The sequence below is a fragment of the Ursus maritimus genome, unplaced genomic scaffold, assembly GCF_017311325.1.
Source record: "Ursus maritimus isolate PB19 unplaced genomic scaffold, ASM1731132v1 scaffold_36, whole genome shotgun sequence".
NCBI lineage: Eukaryota > Metazoa > Chordata > Mammalia > Carnivora > Ursidae > Ursus > Ursus maritimus.
Window position 1 is genome coordinate 4,197,982 of NW_024426230.1, and position 21,186 is coordinate 4,219,167.

General features: G+C 33.0%; 1 protein-coding gene across 2 annotated transcripts in view; it reads right to left on the reverse strand.

Moving 5' to 3' along the window:
- Positions 1 to 249: 249 nt before the first annotated feature.
- NOVA1 (NOVA alternative splicing regulator 1) overlaps positions 250 to 21,186 on the reverse strand; it is a 149,177-nt gene continuing 128,240 nt past the window's right edge. For both annotated transcript variants that reach the window (XM_040620798.1, XM_008708826.2), the window contains exon 5: positions 250 to 3,320. In XM_040620798.1, the coding sequence (XP_040476732.1) occupies positions 2,316 to 3,320 (1,005 nt within the window). In that variant the 3' untranslated portion in view covers positions 250 to 2,315. The remainder of the gene's footprint in view (positions 3,321 to 21,186) is intronic.

Genomic DNA, 21,186 nt, shown 5'->3' on the forward strand with positions numbered 1-21,186 from the left:
GAAGATTTGCTAAGACTGAACAAAACATTTTAAAGACCCAACATTTGAAATGCTTCTAATACACATCCTAGATCACTTCCTTTCTCTTTTTCAACTAAGTGGGGCCCCAATCTTCGCCTTTGTTCACTGCTGACTCTGAGACAGCATGGTGAAAGAAATTTACATAGATATTATTTACTGTTAATGTATTATAAATGATCTGAGACTTGTGACATGCAAGGAAAAAATGAGACGGGAGACAAGTGATGCTACATGATGAACTAAGCACATTTATAATGATAAAATGAGTAAATATAATAGCGGCAATGCTAACCACTGATTCCACGAGATACACTATTTGTCAAAACTTACACAGCTACAGAGTATCGACGATAAATAGTCATTACCAATTAACACAGTTTACTACAGCTTTTCTCTTTCATTTAAACAAGCATATCATTCCCTTTTAAAATCATTCTCTAAATAAATATTTAGAGATAGAGAACTCTAAATGAAATAACAGTCCAATGTTAAAAACTAAAAAAAAAATGAATCTACTCTTACAGTTTGACAGAAATGAATTATTAATAGTGGAAGGGGAAGGGATCAGGAAATAATTTCAAGTTCTCAATGTCCAAAAGTAAATTGCACAGTAAATCAATATGAAATGAAGAGTCCATATAGTTCAATGAACAAAAGGGAAAGTTCATGAGGACAAAGATCACAGTTCAGAGAGAGGCTGGACGAAATTCAGACATGGAGCATCACACTCATTGTTCTTTAATTGGTTGCACAGAAAGGAGCAGCTGGGATGCCATTTAGCTTGCTAGGATGGACGTAATCAATGGGTTGAAGTTGAGATGGAAGTAATTCTCTTTTGTAATTCAGTTGCTCAGCCAGATGATCCAGAGGTAGCCAGCATTTTATTTTTGTCCATTGAATTTAAGACTGCATGCACAGCATGAGGAGGTGCTTGGGGATGGATGCCCCTATGAGTGGCCTTGAGTGGGCAAACTCAGAGGTTAACAGATGGTGTGTCAATGGCCTGGACAGTTGGCACTCAGGAGAGGTACAGAAGAGGGTGACAGTTGTTGGGTCTTGGGAACAAAGGCTTACTTTGAAATGACCTGTCAAAAAGCCTGACAAAGGTAGATCACACTACCTCTCAAGATAAACTGCCTCTTCTAAATAAGCATGCAGGAAATACTGTCTGGTTGGTGACATAAAAATGCTCCACAAAACATGCAAATTACCGAGTATTAGAAACTGCATTGGCTGCTAGCGCCATGCTGCAAAGACTCCATCATGGGAGCAAACAGCTAAATCACAGATAGCTTCACAGTAAAATCTACATTCACAATACTAATAGGTTTCTAGTGTTAACAAATTATACACAATTATAAGCTCTTAAAATGCAACATACTTATCAAGCAGTTGCAGATAATGAAACATTATCAGCTATCAATAATTTGTTGGCACTTTCACTTTTGTTTATAAAATTTCCAATACACTGTACCACAGTTATGTGTCTAAACAGTGAGGATGTTAATGGAGTAATGACTGTTCTACTGGCCAGGCGATGGGATCAGTAGTGAATTCAGTGCTTAAAAACAAATGTACAAACCTCTGAAGAGGTGGGACTCCATGTGAGAACTTTTGTTGAACTTACAAATGATGAAGAATGGGCCATGGCCAGCATGCAGCATTATTTCCATTGTCTAGTTCAGATGGAGAACAGGTGCTTTTATTGATCTGTAAACTTACCAATATAATTTTCCACAGTTTTAACCTTTTAAATATTTTACAGTGCTTTTATGCAACTATATTGCTTTTTGATCATTTTAAATTTAAAACTTATTTTCAAAATATTGTTTCCTACTTCACTGTGCCCTAAGCAGGAAGTAAGACTTACATGACAGTGCTTTGGCCTCACTCCATTTTAGGTCACTGACCCCACCATACTCAACCTAACAGTAGTTAATTTAGTGTTATCTAGAACTAATACTGAAAACTATACGCATATCCCTGTCTACATTCAATCATTAAACTACAATAATGCTGGTAAAATGGCAGGCTTAAATCTTACACTAGAAACACCTCTGACAAATATACACAAGCAAAGTATAGAGAACAAAACAGATCAAGAAAAAATTCTTTCTATGAAACATCTGGTAAAACACATATTATTTACATATACACATTGTCAACATAGTCGCATTCATTTGCATAATTATATATTAATAACAGAAAAACTTCACTTCTGCAAAGTACAGTACATCCTTCTTGAAAATGGGGTAAAGGAGGGGTTAAAACAATCTGATGTATAATTGGGGCACTCAACCCACTTTCTGAGGATTGGCAGCCCGCACTCCTTGCTCATATGTGATCCTTTGTGTAATTAAATACTGAGCAGCCTGTGTTGCAGCTGGTGTTCCAGTAATGGTTACCTTCCGATTCCTTGTGCCAGGTACGAATTCTCCTTTTTTGGAGATCTGTATCCTTGCACCAGTCAACTCCTGGTATTCCACTAATGTTTTCCCTCCTTTGCCAAGTATTGCACCAACTAAGTTTTCTGGCACTGCTATTTCAACTACATCCTTTGATCCATCTGTGGATTTTTCTGTTCCTAGAATGGCACTGGCAGCTAGGGGAGAAGCAGCTCCAAAATATCCATTGGTTGCAGCAGTAGCAGCAGCCAGGCTACCTAATGCAAATGTCCCCGCCGTACCACCAGCTGTGCTGCCACTGGCTGAGGCTTCACTGGCATAGGTGGCCAACAAATTGGCTGCTGCTGCTGCTGGGTTGGCACTGGCAGCTGCTGCAGCCAAGGCCCCTGTTGCTGCTGCTTGACTGAGACCTAAACCTAATGTGTTGAGATTATATCCGTAGCTGGCTAAAGTATTAAGTGCAGAGGTGATGGCCACCAGGTCATTGCCCGTGAAGCCAGATAAAACTGCTGGGAAGGCTGCAACGCCAGCAAGGTTAGCATGTCCTAATAGCCCTGCGGCTGCGGCAGCAGTTGGTAACACTTCAGCAGTGTTTGCATAAGGAGATCCGGTTGGATTGGAATTTGCCACTGGACCTGTAACATTGGCATAACTGATATTGAGACAGCTGCCACTCTGTGGATCCTCTTGTATCTTCTGGATGATAAGTTCAACAGCTTTTCGGTTTTGTTCAGGTTCTCCACTCACAGTGACAACCCTCTCTTGCAAGTTGATCCCATCAGGTTTCTGGGAAAGCTGCACCCAAGCCCCTGACTGCTCCATTATAGCCTTCACAGTAGCACCTCCCTTCCCTATTATCAGACCTGCTGTGCTGTTGGGAACTATAATCTTTACCTGTAATTAAAAAAAATACGTATAAATAATACTTCTGTTTTGCGCATACACATTATATTACTTTGCTATCCTAGAAAAAGTAAAATAACAAATTGAAAATTAGTTTAAACATAATTTATGAAATAGAAATATCACAACTTCTAAAGTGACTTTTATCACATTTTAATACAATTATCTTGTAAAATCAGAATCTCCAAAAGAAAAAGCAATTTTCAGTTTAAAATTATTAAGAATTTTCCTGGAGTCTTTGTGCATTGCAGTAGAAGTTATAAGAAATCAGTATGTTCTAAAAAAAAAAAAAGTGTATCATAACTATACATCAATGGTAACATTTTTACACAGCTTCAAAATAAAAATACTGTTGATATTCATCACCAATCCAGCTTTAAGAATACCTTTGGTTTAAAACTTATAAAGACAAAGAGTTCAGGATTATGATGCAACATTAGTAAAGATAAAAGTAGTAAAGTTCTAGTCCCTTTGAAAATTAATTTCATGTTCCTTATCACCTAGCAATTTTTGTGTTATTCAAACCTTACTTGTTTCATGACTAATATTTTCAGAGATCAACAAAATTATTACTAGTGGTATTTTGATTTTTTGATTAAACTGACACACAACATATAACTTTATCAAAATAACAGATATTTCTAAATAATTAGTAAAAAAATTTCAATCACTTTAGGGAGGTAAAGAATGATTATTTGAGGATGATATTACCTGGATGTTCTACTTAAATTTGTGAAATGAATATTTTAATTAGATAGATAATTCTTTTTTGGCAGTCGTAGCTACATTTTAAAAAATAGGACTTACAGCTGTATTATCAAAGGTTACTGAAAATTTACTAAAGTCGCAGAATAATTACAATGATACAATGTGACCATATGAATAGAGGCATTTTAGCTAATCTGTATTGAAACATCCATCCACAAAACCTAGCCTAATTGGATTTATTTAATTACAATCAAATACTACTATAAAAAGGATAAAATCAGTAAGGTATTTTTCATAACCCCTGAAATTAAAATATAAATATTAAAAATTTTATTTTGGTAGCACAAAGATACACATGGCACTGTTTCATGACTCACTGGGTAGATCAAAAACTGGGAGAGTTGTGTCACTAACAAAGCACAAAAGTAATTGCTTTCTTTGTTCTAGATATTAAAATGGGCAGGTTAAAGTAACTTGTTGAAATCTGAGCAGGAACTTAGTTGAGATATTCTATGAAATATTTTATTAGCTAGCTTTTAGCAAGTATTGCCATGCTATCTTTAAAACACAGATTTAGGTAAAAATATTTTAAAGAAATACAGCCATGCATTTGTGGCAATTTTGCTCTTTTAGCAAGCAGTGAAAGTATAAATTCAAGTTCTAGACTGGGTCACCTCAAAAATATGTTTACATGTATTAACATACATGTACACACACACACAACTTTTCTTTCCACACATATAATTTATAGGAATGGGATTTTGTTTCATTCCAATTTGTCTATAAAGTAATCTCATTTTATTGAAAACAATCTAAATTTTCTAGAAACATTTCTTAGGAATGTCAAATATATCCTTCATATTCCTCCTGATTAAGTTCATTCAGTTTCAAGAAGTAGGCTGAGAAATAATTTTTTAAACATGTTAATTTGTTAATTTTGTTCACAGACTTTTTTGTAGAAAATTATTTGTCTGAAATGCTGCAGTATGTTAAAGTATTATAATTAGAAAGTTAAACCATGATTACTTCTTACACTAATTATAAGGATGAATTAGAATCATCCTTATATTTTATCCTGTGCACATGAAGTATTTGAGAAAATTTACTTTTAAGGATTTAAATAACTGAATGTTAAATATGATTATATTTTATAAATAAGTACATCTTTCCAAAATCAGAACATTTTTTATAGAGTTGAAAACATTTATATACTGGCAAACTGTAGTTTTTAACATAATTTTTATGTTTTAACATACTTTATGAAGAAAAATACATTAATTAACCAAAACTTTCAAGAGAGCTATTCTTAAATTATTTTAAATTCTAAAATTGCTATTGTTTTGCCCAATGTAATGATTACCTGCATGATTATAACTCAAGAAGAGAAGAGCACATGGAAGGTCAACTATGGGAACTGTCCTATAGCCCAGCAATAAAAAGCAATGAAATATATAAATTTATAACATCCATCCTAAAATCACCTTAAGCTTCTATGAGACGTGTGAAGATGACATTAATTTTTACTACACTGCAAACCAGTCTCATACTATATTTACTGCATCCACAGCTCTTTTTGTAAAAACTCTAGTATTAGTTCTAGTCTTCCAAAAGAACTTGCAGATGTGTGCACAGCACTGCCATTATCGCACTTTAGTTTGTCCTTTCTTTTCTTGTTTTTCCCTTTCCTCATTTTTCTTTCTTTTCAATATTCAAAAAAAAATTCTGAAACAATGGATAGTTCAGAAATGGTGTGTGAACTTCTCATAACCGTAAACATCTTCCAAAACAAATCTCTCTTTGAAAATTGAAAAATGACACCATGCCATCTATCTTTACATTAAAGATGTCCTATTTCAAATTACTGTCAGACCACACACACACAAAAAGATACCTTCATGTAATAAGTACAATTCCCTGGATTTTAGTTTTAACTATTTGCAATAATCTTATATAAAGTACTGTCAGCTACAATTGCTATTTTATCAAATACTGATGTGGTTCCCAATTTTTGTTCATAAAACTTACATTTGTCCACATATACTATGTAAAGGTGGATTATGACTAAAGAGAAAACATTAATGATTGCACATTAATATTTATAGTAGCACTTCTAACTTTAGATAGTAATAATCCTGCATAAGGTTACTGATCTCAGAAATTAAATTTTAAAGTTAAAGAAAATATAAATATAAAAAGTTATTAAATTACAAATTTAAAAAAATGTAAATACTTAATAGCCTAGCTAACGGAACATGTGACCTAACTTTTATTTTTGACCTAAGGAAATGAAAAACCTCTCAGATTTATACTTTTTTCCTTGAAGACTTAAGAATAATATGTATCTATTTGCACGCTAAATCTAATATGGACACAAACAGGAAACAAAATCTCTGAAAAGAAGAAGTTGAGACAAAAAGAAAAAAAACTGATTCATTTGCATAATATCTTAGAAAAAGTAGTGTTCTATTTCCATCTTACGTATCAGATCAGAGCCAAGAAGTAAAGCACCAGTGTGGAAGCCAGGAGATAGTGGGCTACTGAATACTGAGTGGGGTAGGGGAGAGAAAGGGGGGGTGGAAAATTATATAAGGTGGCTACTTGTTTACTTCTTAGATGAAGGAATACAGCATTTACCAAAGAAAAAGTCTGTGCACTGATAGTGTTTGCTTCCCCAATGAAATGATAAATAGCAAATTTTAATTGTATGTGTGGCTTCATTTTCATTGATGAAGTCTGTTCACATACTGACTCACATAAGTATATGTATACTTATTTCTAAAGAATTGAGAGGAATTAAAAAAAACTGGATCCTAAACAGCATATAAATTATCTGGTGTAACATACACCAACTAAATCAGATATGCTGTTGACAGCTACAGATCAGTTTTCAGACCTATGCTCTATAGTTGCTACCATCAATTCAATCATTTATGGAATGCTTACTGTGTGGGGTTTGAGGTAAATGTGTGTGTGTGTGTGTGTGTGTGTGTGTGTGTGTGTGTATGTGTGTGTGTATCATTGCTCCTGCCTTTAAGGAACTTTTAGATTTAGTTGTAGAAAAAGATGTGTAAATGTAACAGTGCCGTGAAGTCTTAAAAGAGCTGGTATATAAGCTTATGAAAAATACAAAGTATACACAAAGCCTAACTGGAAGGAGAAGGGTAAGTAAAAAATCTTTGAGAGACAATGATTATTATGTATCTAAATGTCTTTCACATTTTTGTTCTATAAGTATCCTGCTCTTTATCAGACATTCCTGTAAGGTTGACCTGTTATCTCTATGTTGGAGAGGGTCCATTCACACCTAAACCCATTTTAATAGTGATCATGTGCTTAAGTATTGTTCTTAAAGAAAAAAATGTTTACTTAGATTTTCCCTTTTCCTAGATTTATAATTATGTATTATCAAGTAAACATAAGATTAACAATATAATTATGCTAATTTTACTAGTATCAACTGCTTTTCAGAAAAAAAGTAATAAAATGACTATTTCTCTATGTGCAGCCAAAGAAGAACCTTTATGCAAATTCCATGAAAAGTCTTACAAATACCAATTAGGTAGGTTTTAATGTTGATATGTTTCTGATTAAAAGTAAATATTAAGCAAAACAAATTTACTCCTTTGCCAAATAAGAACCAAAACTCATTATAGCCTTATAAAGCAATGAAAGTGTCTGTAGTCACAATCCTTTATAATCATGGCAGGAAAATTATTTAATTATTTCATAAAGCCATACTTTCATATAAACTCAAAACAAGCTCCATTACAAGATATCTCAATTAATAGTATAGACTATTTAAGAGCTGCCATATGATATACCACATATCTATGGACTTATATTTATAAAGCAATGCCTATCAATAGTGGATACCTTTAATTTATTCTTTCATTTATTCAGCCATGCTGATCTTCCTTCTTCTGGCAACAGACCCTAATTTTCCTTTGGGAAACACCGTCTCTCACTCTTAGTACATGTGCTTCCAGTAAGACTGACAACCTTCCAATGCTCTAGGAGTGGAAACGTAACAGAGCCTGACACATCACAATTTCCATACCCCTGGCAGTTACTGATCTGGGATTGAGCACGTGGCCCAGGATGGTCCAATGAGTTAACCTGAGAATTTGGTAAAGCTGTTGGGACAGAGACACCTACCTGTGTTTCTAATCTAGCAGAGCACAAGCCTGACATTACTAGTGACTATCTTGCCCCCCTATGGAAAGAGGAAGAACCTGACTGAAAATAAAGTTAACCTAGATAAAAGGAGTCTACAGAAATGGAGAGAGGAAAATTTCTGACAGCATTTTGGCATCTGAATCCAACCATGTCTAAAGCTAGCACAGATCAATATAATTCCCTTTTTAAGCCACTTTGTGTTGGATTTCTATAATTTATAATCAGCCGAGTAGTATATTAGAAAAAGTTTTTACATTCTTGTTATATCATATTATTTGCCTATACAAAAGAATACTGACATTTTGTTGTATCTCTCGATGCTCTAAAAGTCAAAACGTTACAGCTCTGGTAATGAAACACAAGCGGATTGCTTAGTTTACCTTTTACCAAGATAGAACCTACCATCTAACAGAATAAATCTTCATCATTTCCCCAACGTATTACAACTTAGGCTACTGAGGCACCATTTTGTACTGTCCAATGAAGATGCATGTGTCATTTTGGGGATCTATATTGAATTGTGGACCAAAGTAAATTAAAAACCTCTTATCTTTTCTTTTGATTATAGATTTTATACATATAAATAACTGCCTCCCTGAAAAGTACTGATTTTGATAAAATTATGTATAGGACTGTTACATGAATACAAGTAACCAAATAAAACAAAAGAGCAACTCTTCTGAAAACTCTCTACTAGTCTGTTTAATCTACTCACTTTTGATAATCAAATCAAAAGCAATACAGTTTTCATAAGCATGCATAATATTATTGTAAAAAACCATGCTGTCTTTTCTTATATATCTTCACCCGTCCTTCCCCCACCACTGCCAACACCAGGTTTCAAACCTGGGAGCCATCTGTGCTTTTTCTTGCTCCCTAGATCTCTACATCCTGTTATGTACTGTTTTATTTTTTTCTCCCTGAAATGCTTCTTGCCCAGACCTAATGCTCTATCCTATCCAAAGAAATGTGTGGTATAATAGAAAGAATCTAGAATAGGCAGTTTGAAGATACAGGCTCTCACCCTGGCTCTGCTGTGTGACCTTTGTCAAATCACTTCAGTTTCATCATCTATAAAATCAGAAAACTTGATAAGATTATGGATGAAGAGTTTTTATTTTAGCATTATAAAAAAACCCTACTCAACAGCTGTCAGCAACGATTCCCCCATTCAGTTACCCACTGAATTACCTAGAATCCTTATGTAGACATTCTAAATTCTCTATATCCTGTCCCCGACTTATCTTCCCAGATTCATCTTTTAAGACTGGTATACCGTGCTGAATTCAAACCTTACCTTTTAGTTCTTGGTTATACTCTGTATTAGTCATTTTTCCATGTTTTTGCTTATTATTTATTCATTTGGTCCAACTGACTGAAATGTTATCTACCTATATCCCACACTGTTCTTTCCCTGAAAACGCATACATTTTTGCCTCCTGAAATCTTATAGGCCCTGCAAGACAGTTTAAATGCAATGCAATTTGTAAACTCAATCCTGGTTCCCTAAAAAAATACTTTTCTGTATTTCTTATTATGTTACTTATCCAATGCTGGCTTATATTAGCATGCAACAGATATTTACCTCTCTTACAGAATTTTATCTTCCTGAAGGCCATTATCTTATTTAATTTTGTATTTATTATTTGCACTTACTTGACACTATCAATTGGATAACTGTTTAAAAAATAAAACCAAAAATATAGATTAATAAGAACTAAACAATAAACTATTTAAAAGATCCCATCATGGCCATATAATTGTGTGTATGTGTGCACATACGTGTGTGTGTGCATGTGTAAAATATGACATTGGGTCCTTAAAACAAGAATAGCTTAAAACAAGAACAACATTATCATCTCTAAAACTAATTCAAAGACTATCCTTTTGGCTGGAGCCACCATCTTCCAGCAATTTGCCAAAATGATCGACACAAAGAGAAAGAGGAGAGGTACCCGCTCTATGTTCTCCAGGCCTTTTAGAAAACAAGGGGTTGATCCTTTGACCTTATACATGTGAATCTGTAAGAGAGGCGATATTGTGGACATCAAGGAAATGGTCATTATTCAAAAAGGAATGCCCCACAAATGTCACCGTGGCAAAACTGGAAGAGTCTACAGTGTTACTCAGCATGTTGTTGGCATTGTTGTAAACAAGTAAGGGCAAGACTCTTGCCAAGAAAATTAATGTACACATTGAGCATATTAAACACTCAAAGAGCCGAGATAGCTTCCTGAAGCATGTGAAGGAAAATGATCAGAAAAAGAAGGAAGCAAAAGAGACGGTAGTTGGGTTCAAGTGAAGTGCGAGCCTGCCCCATCCAGAGAAGTACATTTCATGAGAACCAGTCGAAAGGAGCCTGAGCTGCTGGATCCCATTCCCTGTGAATTCATGGCATGATAAGTGTAAAAAAAAAAAAAAAAAAAAAAAAAAAAAAACCACCTCAAGAGTGTAAAAAACTAATTCAAAGATTATATTGCAACCATACTGAAATACACAACAGATAAATGTATAGAAGTTTTAATCTTATCATAAAATTACTGAAACCAGTAACACTCACAGATTTATGGTCATTTAAAAAACCACTAACATTATGAATGGATGTTGTACTTTGTCAAATGCTTTTTCTGCATCTATTGAAAAATGATATGGTTCTTATCCTTTCTTTTATTAATGTGGTGTATCACATTGATTGATTTGTGAGCATTGAGCCACCCTTGCAACCCAGGAATAAATCCCACTTGATCAGGGTGAGTGGTTGGGTTTTTTTTTATTTGTTTGTTTTGTTTTATGTATTGTTGGATTGGGTTTCTAGTATTTTGTTGAGGATTTTTGCAGCTATGTTCATCAGAGATATTGGCCTATGGTTCTCTTTTTTAGTGCAGTCTTTATCTGGTTTTGATATTAGGGTCATACTGGCCTCATAGAATGAATTTGGAAGTTTTCCTTCCTTTTATATTTTTTTGAATAGTTTGAGAAGAACAGGTACTAACTCTTCTTTAAATGCTTGGTAGAATTCACCTGTGAAGCCATCTGGCCTTGGACTTTTGTTTGTTGGGAGTTTTTTGATTACTGATTAAATTTCTTTACTGGTTATTGGTCTGTTCAAGTTTTCTATTTCTTCCTGTTTCAGTTTTGGTAGTTTACACAAATGGTGTTGGGAAAACTGGACAGCAACATGAAAAGAATGAAACTATACCACTTTCTTACGCTATATACAAAAATAAATTAAAAATGGATTAAAGACCTAAATGTGAGACATGAAACCATAAAAATCCTAAAGGAGAACACAGGCAGTAACCTCTTTGACATTGGCCACAGCAACTTCTTTCTAGATATATCTCTCGAGGTAAGGGGAACAAAAGCAAAAATAAACTACTGGGACCTCATCAAAATAAAAAGCTTCTGCACAGCAAAGGAAACAACAAAACTAAAAGACAACCTACAGAATGGGAGAAGATACATGCAAATGAAATAGCTGATAAAGGGTTAGTATCCAAAAATCTACAAAGAACTTACTAAACTCAAAACTTAAAAAACCCCAAATAATCCAATTAAAAAATGGGCAGAAGACCTGAATAGACAACTTTCCAAAGAAAACACACAGATGAACAGACACATGAAAAGATGCTCAACATCACTGATCACCAGGGACTTATGAATCAAAACTATGAGATATCACTTCACACCTGTCAGAATGGCTAAAATCAACAACACAAGAAAAAAACAGGTGCTGGAAAGGATGTGGAGAAAGGAGAACTCTCTTGTACTGTTGGTGGGAAAGCAAACTGGGCATCCATTGTGGAAAACAGTATGGAGTTTCCTAAAAATAGAACGACCCTACAATCCAGCAACGGCACTACTAGGTATTTATGCAAAGAATACAAAAATACTAATTCAAAAGGCTTCATGCATCCTGATGTTTACAGTGGCATTATCTACAATAGCCAAATTATGGAACCAGCCCAGGTGTCCATCAACTGATGAATGGATAAAGAAGATGTGGTATAGATATACAATGGAATATTACTCAGCCCTAAAAAAGAATGAAATTTTGCCATTTGCAATGATGTGGATGGAGCTAGAGTGAAGTGACATAAAATCAGTCAGAGAAAGACAAATACCATATGACCTCACTTATATGTGGAATTTAAGAAACAAAACAAACAAGCAAAGGGAAAAAAAAAAAAAGAGAGAGAGGCAGGCAAACCAAGAAATAAACTCTTAACTTTAGAGAATAAACTGATGGTTACCAGATGGGAAGTGGCTAGATGCGGGGGGGATGAGTAAAATAGGCAATGGGGATTAAGGAGTGCACTTGCTGTGATAAGCAAGTTGTATGGAAGTATTGAATCACTATACTGTACACCTGAAACTAATATTACACTGTATGTTAACTACCTGGAATTTAAATAAATCTTGAAACAGTAAAACAAAGAAAAAAATACAAGAAAAAAGGTATAACTTGAAAATAGTAAAAAAAGAAAAAAGAAAAAAAATCACTAACACTATAATAAATATTAAATATCCACTATATGCCTTTTTCTTAAATTTTCACTGATGTATTATATTTTTCCTGTGATATTTTCTAGTTTCTTACTCACTAAGGTTTTGTGGCTAGGCTAAGATGCCTACTTTTTTTTAGACATAAAAAATGTAGCCAAATTGGTTGTAAAAGTCCGGAATACAAATATATCAGTGTTTACTTGATTAAATGATGAACTGGATCAATAACATGACTCAAATGATAGTTTCTACTGAGTCATAATCAAAATTTATAACTGGTGCAATTACCTCCTATCCCTTGCCTTGCTTCAAGCAATTACATTTTTACCTCAGAATAATTAACTCTAAAAGTTTTGTGGAGATTGTACTTCATTTTATATCTTCTTTCAAAGGGCCTTACTTTACTTGCCCCTCTGGCTGCTACATGAAAGAGAATGACAGACAGTACACCTCTTTTTTGTGTCTCTTTGGAAGAAGACAGAAAATGAATGATAATTCCCGTGAAATTTGTAAAAGCGAACAGAGTTTAACTTAACTATTTTTTACTTAATACATTATTTCATGTTGCTCCTTGAAGCATTATTAAAAGTTGTTTTTTTTTTCTTTTGATGACTGCTGCATATTTTAAAGATGCATCACATCACATTTCAGAGAGGGATACACTTAGGTATAAGAAAAATAGGAAAAGTCAATATTTTATAGGTAAGAACAAGGAAAAGAAAAGCCACTTTAAACTATTTTTGTTACATTGAGATGCTAAGCACTCTAGACATAATTATGTCAAAAAAGAAAAAAAATACTAGAAGTCAAATAATTATAAAGAAAACACAAGGGCTGTAAATGATCAACATTTTAGGGCAGCCTATTATTTACAAATGAAAATAATTTGGAGTGCTATCATCTTAATGCTTACTAAACTAAATTTTACTAAAATGAGGTGAAATTTCTGGAAGTCCTATTTGTCATCACTGTCCATGTGTCAAATTATCAAAAGTCTCTTAAAAATCATTATTATTATTACTGTTATTATTTTAAACCATCTCTTCTTAGACCAGTTCTTTATATGTATATAAGTAAGTATATATACAATTATAAGTATATATAATAAGATAGATGTTTAGTGTTCTTAATTCTGATTAGTGAAAATATGTATTTGAAATATTTGGGGCTTTAATGTGAAAATAATGTTTTTAATTTAATGTTTTAAAGGTTTTAATGTCAATTTAAAAAGTGAAAAATAGCTATGAACATTAAAGTGGGGGCTGTGTTCATGGAAGTGGATGATGAAAAGGGATGAGAGATACGGATAGAGGGAATCAAGAGTCCTATTTTGGATATTTTAAGTTTGAAATCCCAATCAGACATCTAAGTGTTGATAGCAAGTAGGTGATAGGCTATGGGTCTGGAGATCAGAGGAAATTTGAGAGTTAACAGAGATAGTTTTTTAAAGCAACAGGAATGGATAAGGTAGTCTAGGGGACCATAAAAATGAATAAGCAATTCATTAAATAGCAAACAGTAAAGAACTGTGTTTGACAAGAAAATATTAAACTGCTAAAATCAATCAAAGATATTCAAGGTAGATCAGCAAAATTAATCACTAAAAAAAAAGTGAACCAGGAATGGTCTATTAATCTTTTTCTTTTAAAAGATGTGTGGTAGTATGTATTGCCTTTTGGAAATCATACTGTAGTATACATTAAGTTATAAAATGAGCATAATCTTTACCTTAGTTTCTCTCCTTTTGTGATCCTTCTGGGAAATAACCCAAAACACAGAAAATATCATACACACAGAATAGTGCACAGGCACTACACGCAATTATAAAATGCTGTGGAAAATAACACAAAATTCTAAAATATATATAAATGTGTGTGTAGATTTTGGATTAAATAGTGTAAAATTATATGCAGGTAAAACTGAAATGAAGGGAATAATAGAGACTGAACTTCAGGTGAGCTTCCCCCCCCCCACCATATAAACTTTGTCTTATTTTAATATTTTAAAAGCAGTGTAACAAAAGGAAATTTAAAAAATTACTCCCAAATTAGGCTGCTGAATAAATAAATCCTGCAAAGCAGAATAAATAATTTGTTTAAAATAGCTTTAGTACATTTCTGGTATTCACTACACAATTATTTATTTAGTGCCTATGGTGTGCCAAGTACTGTTCCAAATGTTGGGGCTTTTATAGAAATAAATAAAAAGGATAAGATCTCACTTTATGAAGCTTACAGTCAGGTGGTACCATAAAGACTACTAAATATTTAAATTTATATTATAAAATTAGTTAAGAAATGACAGGAGATTTAGAATACACTTTTAAATTTTAAAATAAGGAAATTTAGGGACGCCTGGGTGGCTCAGTCATTAAGCATCTGCCTTCGGCTCAGGGCGTGATCCCGGTGTTCTGGGATCGAGCCCCGCATCAGGCTCCTCTGCTGAGAGACTGCTTCTTCCTCTCCCACTCCCCCTGCTTGTGTTCCCTCTCTCGCTGGCTGTCTCTCTCTGTCAAATAAATAAATAAAATTTAAAAAAAATAATAAAATAAAATAAGGAAATTTAAAGTCATAGTTTTAAATAAGAATCATGTAATTAAAGTGAATGCCTGTTTACAAAAACCACAAAGGTAATTTTGGAATTTAAAGATTTTTTAAAATTTTGAGTTTATGCATGGATTGATTTGACACTCTATGATGTAACCAAACTAATTAGGTATTTTTAGAAGTAAATGCCTCAACTATGTTTGAAAATCAATCTCTACTTAAACTTACATAACTAGATAATTAATTATAAAGCAACCTTTCACAATTTGGGTTTTATATTTTGTTTTTACAGATTTTTGATTAAGCCATTTTTACCATTAAAATTAAATATTATTACTTAGTTGAAAAGATTGATGTGCCATATTTTTACATGACTTAAGATATTATTTAAGTCAAATATAGGTACTTGTAGGTATTTTAGATTTGCTAATCATGCTAATACAACATTACTTATATTTAATTTTACCAACAATTTTTCTGAAGCCAAACTTATTTTTTTAAAAAAATAACACGTTTGCATTTCAGTATCTTACTAGTAAAGTTTGATAATTTACTATCACAAATGACTATTGTTAAGAAAAAGAAAATTTCATGAATTATTCTTATTTAATTAACACTTGGGATAAACAAATATTAACTAAATAAAAGGCTACAGAGGAATGTCTATAATTTAACAAGCTGTATTATTAGTTACAAAGCTAAGCTTTTTTCCTATATATGGATTCAAGTAGTTCACCTCTAATATTTAATGAATCATAAATAAAAATACATTAATTTTATAACTTCTATTATTTGGCTAGAAACAATTTGCAGTTAGTTAATGAAACAGAACATTTCCTTTTCCAAAAATATTTTTAAAGAGTAACTTAAAACACTGTACCCTCTAATTGAAGAAAAAAACAATAGCTAAACCAAACGCTTAATAAAATGAATTATAAAAGTATTAGATTCAGAAGAAAAGATGTAAAAGATCAACTTATTATCTCTTAGAATGTTCCCTAGTCAAACACAAAAAAATTAGAAAAGTCAACAATGAGAAACAATTTTTTATTCTATAGTGAGCAGGAGTCAAATTCTCTCATCTGGCAAAACTACTCTTATCTGAAAGAAAATGCAAAGACATCCATTCCTACTTCCAAGCATTTTTAAAAGAAAATTAAAATGTTGAAAATAAACTTGATAAGTACTCCTTTTATATGGCTTTATTTGAACGATTAGAAAAAATTGTATGGAACTGTACACACACACACACACACACACACACACACACACAGAGTAAGAAGACTAATACACGTCTGGAGTAAAGAGCATTAAGGGTTTTGGTTATATAAACACATGTACAATGTTCTGTTTTAAGAACATACTGTGATATAAGAACTACTAGAGCCATGACTGCAAAGAAAATGTTGATGAAATATGCAAACGACCTTTACCTAGTAGGTAGTCCAGAAAGACAGAGTACTGCAAGTCAGCCTATTTAGGAGCCAATGCCTGACTTAGAATCTATGGTTACATAAAATAAGCAACATTACAGAGTGACTATTTCATTCTTTTCCCCTGAAGAGTACCACTTTCTTCAATCAAAATAACTGAAAAGCCCTACACTTTCCATAAACATGAATATATGTTCATATAAAATCATACCTTCAAAAGGGACTTTGGAAGGTCATATAATTGGGTATTTACCATCCGGTGTGTTATGAAAATATAAATTATGTGCTTTCAGCAGCAATTCCTGTCCTCAGGCAAATCCTCTGATTCCCATCACTGGATGTGAAGTACACTTGATCTACAGCATAAGCAAACTAACAAACTCAGAAGTTTGCAACGGAATGAATATGGTCATTTAACCCTTTTCCATAATTTGGGGCAAGAATGGTGCTAAGCAATCTTAAAAACTACTACTGGAATCTGTATATAAAGATCTCCAAGGTAAGAGAACTCCTGACCATACCTGGGAATCATCAAAGACTATTAATGCTATCTGAAAAGATAATTATCCTTTGTATAACCCCTTTCACAGATTTAAATTGTCCTAGTTAATAAACTCTACTATTCTCAATGCTAAACCTAACACCTACCCTTCAACTTCTGCACAAATCAAATATTTTTCTTTAATATTTTTCAAATAATGTATGTTATCTCATGAAAAAAGTTTTGGTAAACGGGAGTTTGAGAGAAGATGTAACAGTGTTAAAACAGTACACAATCATCATTTTCATCAACTGATATGCAGTTTCATTTGGTAAACAGCTTCAGAAAACATTTACCTAATTCTTTAAATATAGATGTCCAATCTTGTGTTAGAACTACTAAATAAATACCTCCATAGGTAATTTTGATGTGAAGCTAGGAATGAGAACCTTTGATAGATTAATTAAGAAAGAATGAAGAAAAATATTATAAATATTGCACAATTTAATTTGACATAACTTTAAAATATGAAACAGTTGTCACTGTCCTTTGCTAGTTAATAAGTGCCTTCTCTAGGCCTGAACCCTCTCTTTTGTGACCCTTCTTGAAACTCAATAAAGCATTCATGATATAAAAAGAAGGAGCCAAGTAGCTAAAACAAATACATAATGTCAAAGATGGTCCAATCTTCCTCTTCGGGAAATTCCCACTTTATACTCTTTAAAACACAGTATATACCACAACTGAAGCCATTATTTTCTCCATCTTGTTTTACAGTCCCTTAGTTAACATTTTAAAAACCAAGTAGAGAGATAAACAGAAAAAATTAATAGTTTTCATATTCCTTGTCATCACCCTGATGATACATGAACACAAGATGTTTTCTGACTATTAAACATAGGGCCATATGTTTCTTAGCAACTTAATATTCTTTAGATAATAAATTACAAACATGATTCCAGGCCAATTTATGAGGCTCTAACTCATTATTTTTAATAGCTTCACCACATAATATTCTGCAATATCATAATTTATTCAGTCACTACTCCTGCCAAAGAGGTCAGGCTGTTTCCTAACTTTTGCCACTGCAAATAATATTGTGATATATATTCTTTGTCTCTATTTTCCTGTGTATTGGTGCATTAAGTTTTACTGGATAGATTCTCAAAGGCTGCAATTTTATAGCATTTCTTACATCAACGTCGTGTAAGAATGATTATTTCCTATATCTGTGCCAGCACTTTTAATTTATAAACACACATGCACACACATACACACAGATTTTTGTGTTCCCAAAATATGTGTATTATTAACACACATAGAATTTTATCTATTTGTTAGAAAAGCATAAGGTTGTGGTGTTGATTCATATTTCCCTGATGCTTAGTGAGATTAAACATGCTTTCACATGTTCATTGGATATTTCTATTTCTTTTTCCATAAAGTACCTTTTCATAATCTTGGCCTATTTTTTTCCTGTCTTTTTTCCCCCTATATAGGAGTTCCCTGTAGAGTTACTAATTCATTGTCATATGTGTGCAATGTATATTTTTCCAAGGATATTGCCATTTTTGCTTATTAATGGTTATTCTACTATACCAAAAATATAAAGTATTTATATCCCAAATCTTAACCTATTCCTTTGTTTTGGGTTTTCTTCCTGCTTAAGAAAGTCATCCTCAACTTAACTTCACACACTATAATTTACAGTTTCAATCTTGAATGCATTGAGATTTATTTTTGCGTATTGTACAGGGTGGAGGTCTAAATTTATTTTCTTTCAGGTGAGTAGTCAAGTATACCAGCACCATTTATTAAATAAAACATCCTTTTCTAAAATGAATTAAAATAACACTTAAATATGACTCTGGACCAGGCAGCGTTCTAAATGCTTTTCAGGTATTCATTCATTGAAGAATCATGACAACTCTATGAGCTTGGCACTGTTACTATTCGTATTTTACAATGAGAAACACACATGGCAATGTTAAGGATGTTTCCTAAAATCAGATAATCAGCAAGTGGCAAAGATTTGATTTGAAGCCAGGAATTATGACTCCAGATCACAGTTCTCATTAACGCCTAACCGATACTACCTTTCTTAATGCATAATAAAATACAGTAAATTTTCATATGTACTTCGATTTCTGAAATCTCTATTATGTTTCACTGACCAACTCTATCTATTTGTGTTACTACCACCATCCTTTTATCATGATAGCTTTATAGTAAATTTTAATAGTGAGTGAAATACGTCATCCCACAAAATATTATTTTTCTTGATAATTCTTTTATTAATAGCCTTATGGTAATTCTTAGGCACTTATTTTTCATATGGATTTTCAAATCACTTGCCTTTGTTTCTCTCTCCCACAAAACCAAAAAAATTTGGAAGAAAATGAAAATTACAATACATTTGCATTTTAATTTAAAAGTATTGATATTTCCACATTAAATTGTCTCTTCCAAAATTATTTTAAGTCCATTCATTAAGGGAGTGTTTTATGTACTTATCTGAAAATTGTACATTCTCTTAGTAGGGATTCTATGCTTTTTTGGTTCAGTTTATTCTTGGGAAGTTTTGAAGATTTTGATATGTATACGATATATACTAAGAAACTGCACTCAAATATTAGTGATTTTTAAAAATATTAGCATTTCATAAAACTCTTCCTAGTAATAAGCAAAGTTCATAAACTCTAATGTATATAATAAAATCAGTAAGTTCACTTAAAAAGAACATTTGGATTTCACTATTTTTCTAGAACTTTCTTAAATATACTTCTAAGGAACACTTCCTTGACATCTCTCTCTCTCTTTCTCTCTCTCTCACACACACACACACACACACTTAAGGAAATGAAAATTAATTTTGATATTTTGGTGGAGAATTATGACAATTCTTGAGACAAGAGATAAGAGCTTGACTGGCTTTCAAACTGTGTTCTGAGTAAAACAGAAGTCTAATGAAGAAGGCTATGTCCCTTTAACTTAACCTCTTTATTCAATACAGAAACACATAAATACAGAGAACAAACTGGTGTTGCCAGAAAGGAGGGGAGTAAGGATAGGCGAAATAGGTGAAGAGGATTAAGAGTTACAGACTTCCAGTTATAAAGTAAATAAGTCACAGAGATGAAAAGTACAGCATAGGAATAGGATCAATAATATTTTAATAACATTATGTGGTGACAGACAGTAACTACACTTTTCATAGAATTGTTGAATCACCATGTCGCATACCTGAAACTAATTTAACATTGTATGTCAACCACACTTGATCTTAGCCAAAAGGCCGAGAAGCGATAACATTGTATGTCAACCAAACTTAAGTAATAAAAATTAAAAAAAACCCTTTATCCAGTCGGTTTATATTTTTAGAGAACTTATGTTCAAAATTTCATTTGAAGAGATTTTCAGAAATGAACAATTTTAAACATATAGGCTGTGAGCCTATTCTTCCTCTTAATACTAGTCATTCAACAAATATTTATCGAGAACCTACTGTGTTCCAGATTACTGCTTCTGATACATGACAGAATAAAACAAAGATCCCTCTTCTCATGCAACTTACTTTCTAGGAAAGTGAGAGAGGTGATACACAGTAAATATGACAATACACAAAGTATATGGTTTTCTATGAGGTGATGGAAAAAAACACAGGAGTGGGGGAAGGGGGAGGCCAGTTTGCAGTATTAGATAGGATGGTCAGGGAGGCTTTATTGACAAGGTTTATTCTAAACGAAGACTTGAGGGCTTTTAAGATGTTAGTCAAGTAGATCTCTGAGATGAAAGAATTTCATGCAGAGAGAAAAGCCAAGAGCTAAATAGTGAGGGGAGAGCACTCCTAATGCCTGCAATGAAAAGCAAGCAGGTCAATTTGGCTGGGGTGGAGTGAGTGGGGAGGTGAGGTAGGAAATGAAGTGAAAGTGGTAATGTGGTGAGGGCCAGATCTTGCAAGTTAATGGCTTCATTTTGGGGATTTTTGGCTTTTATTGAGTGAAATG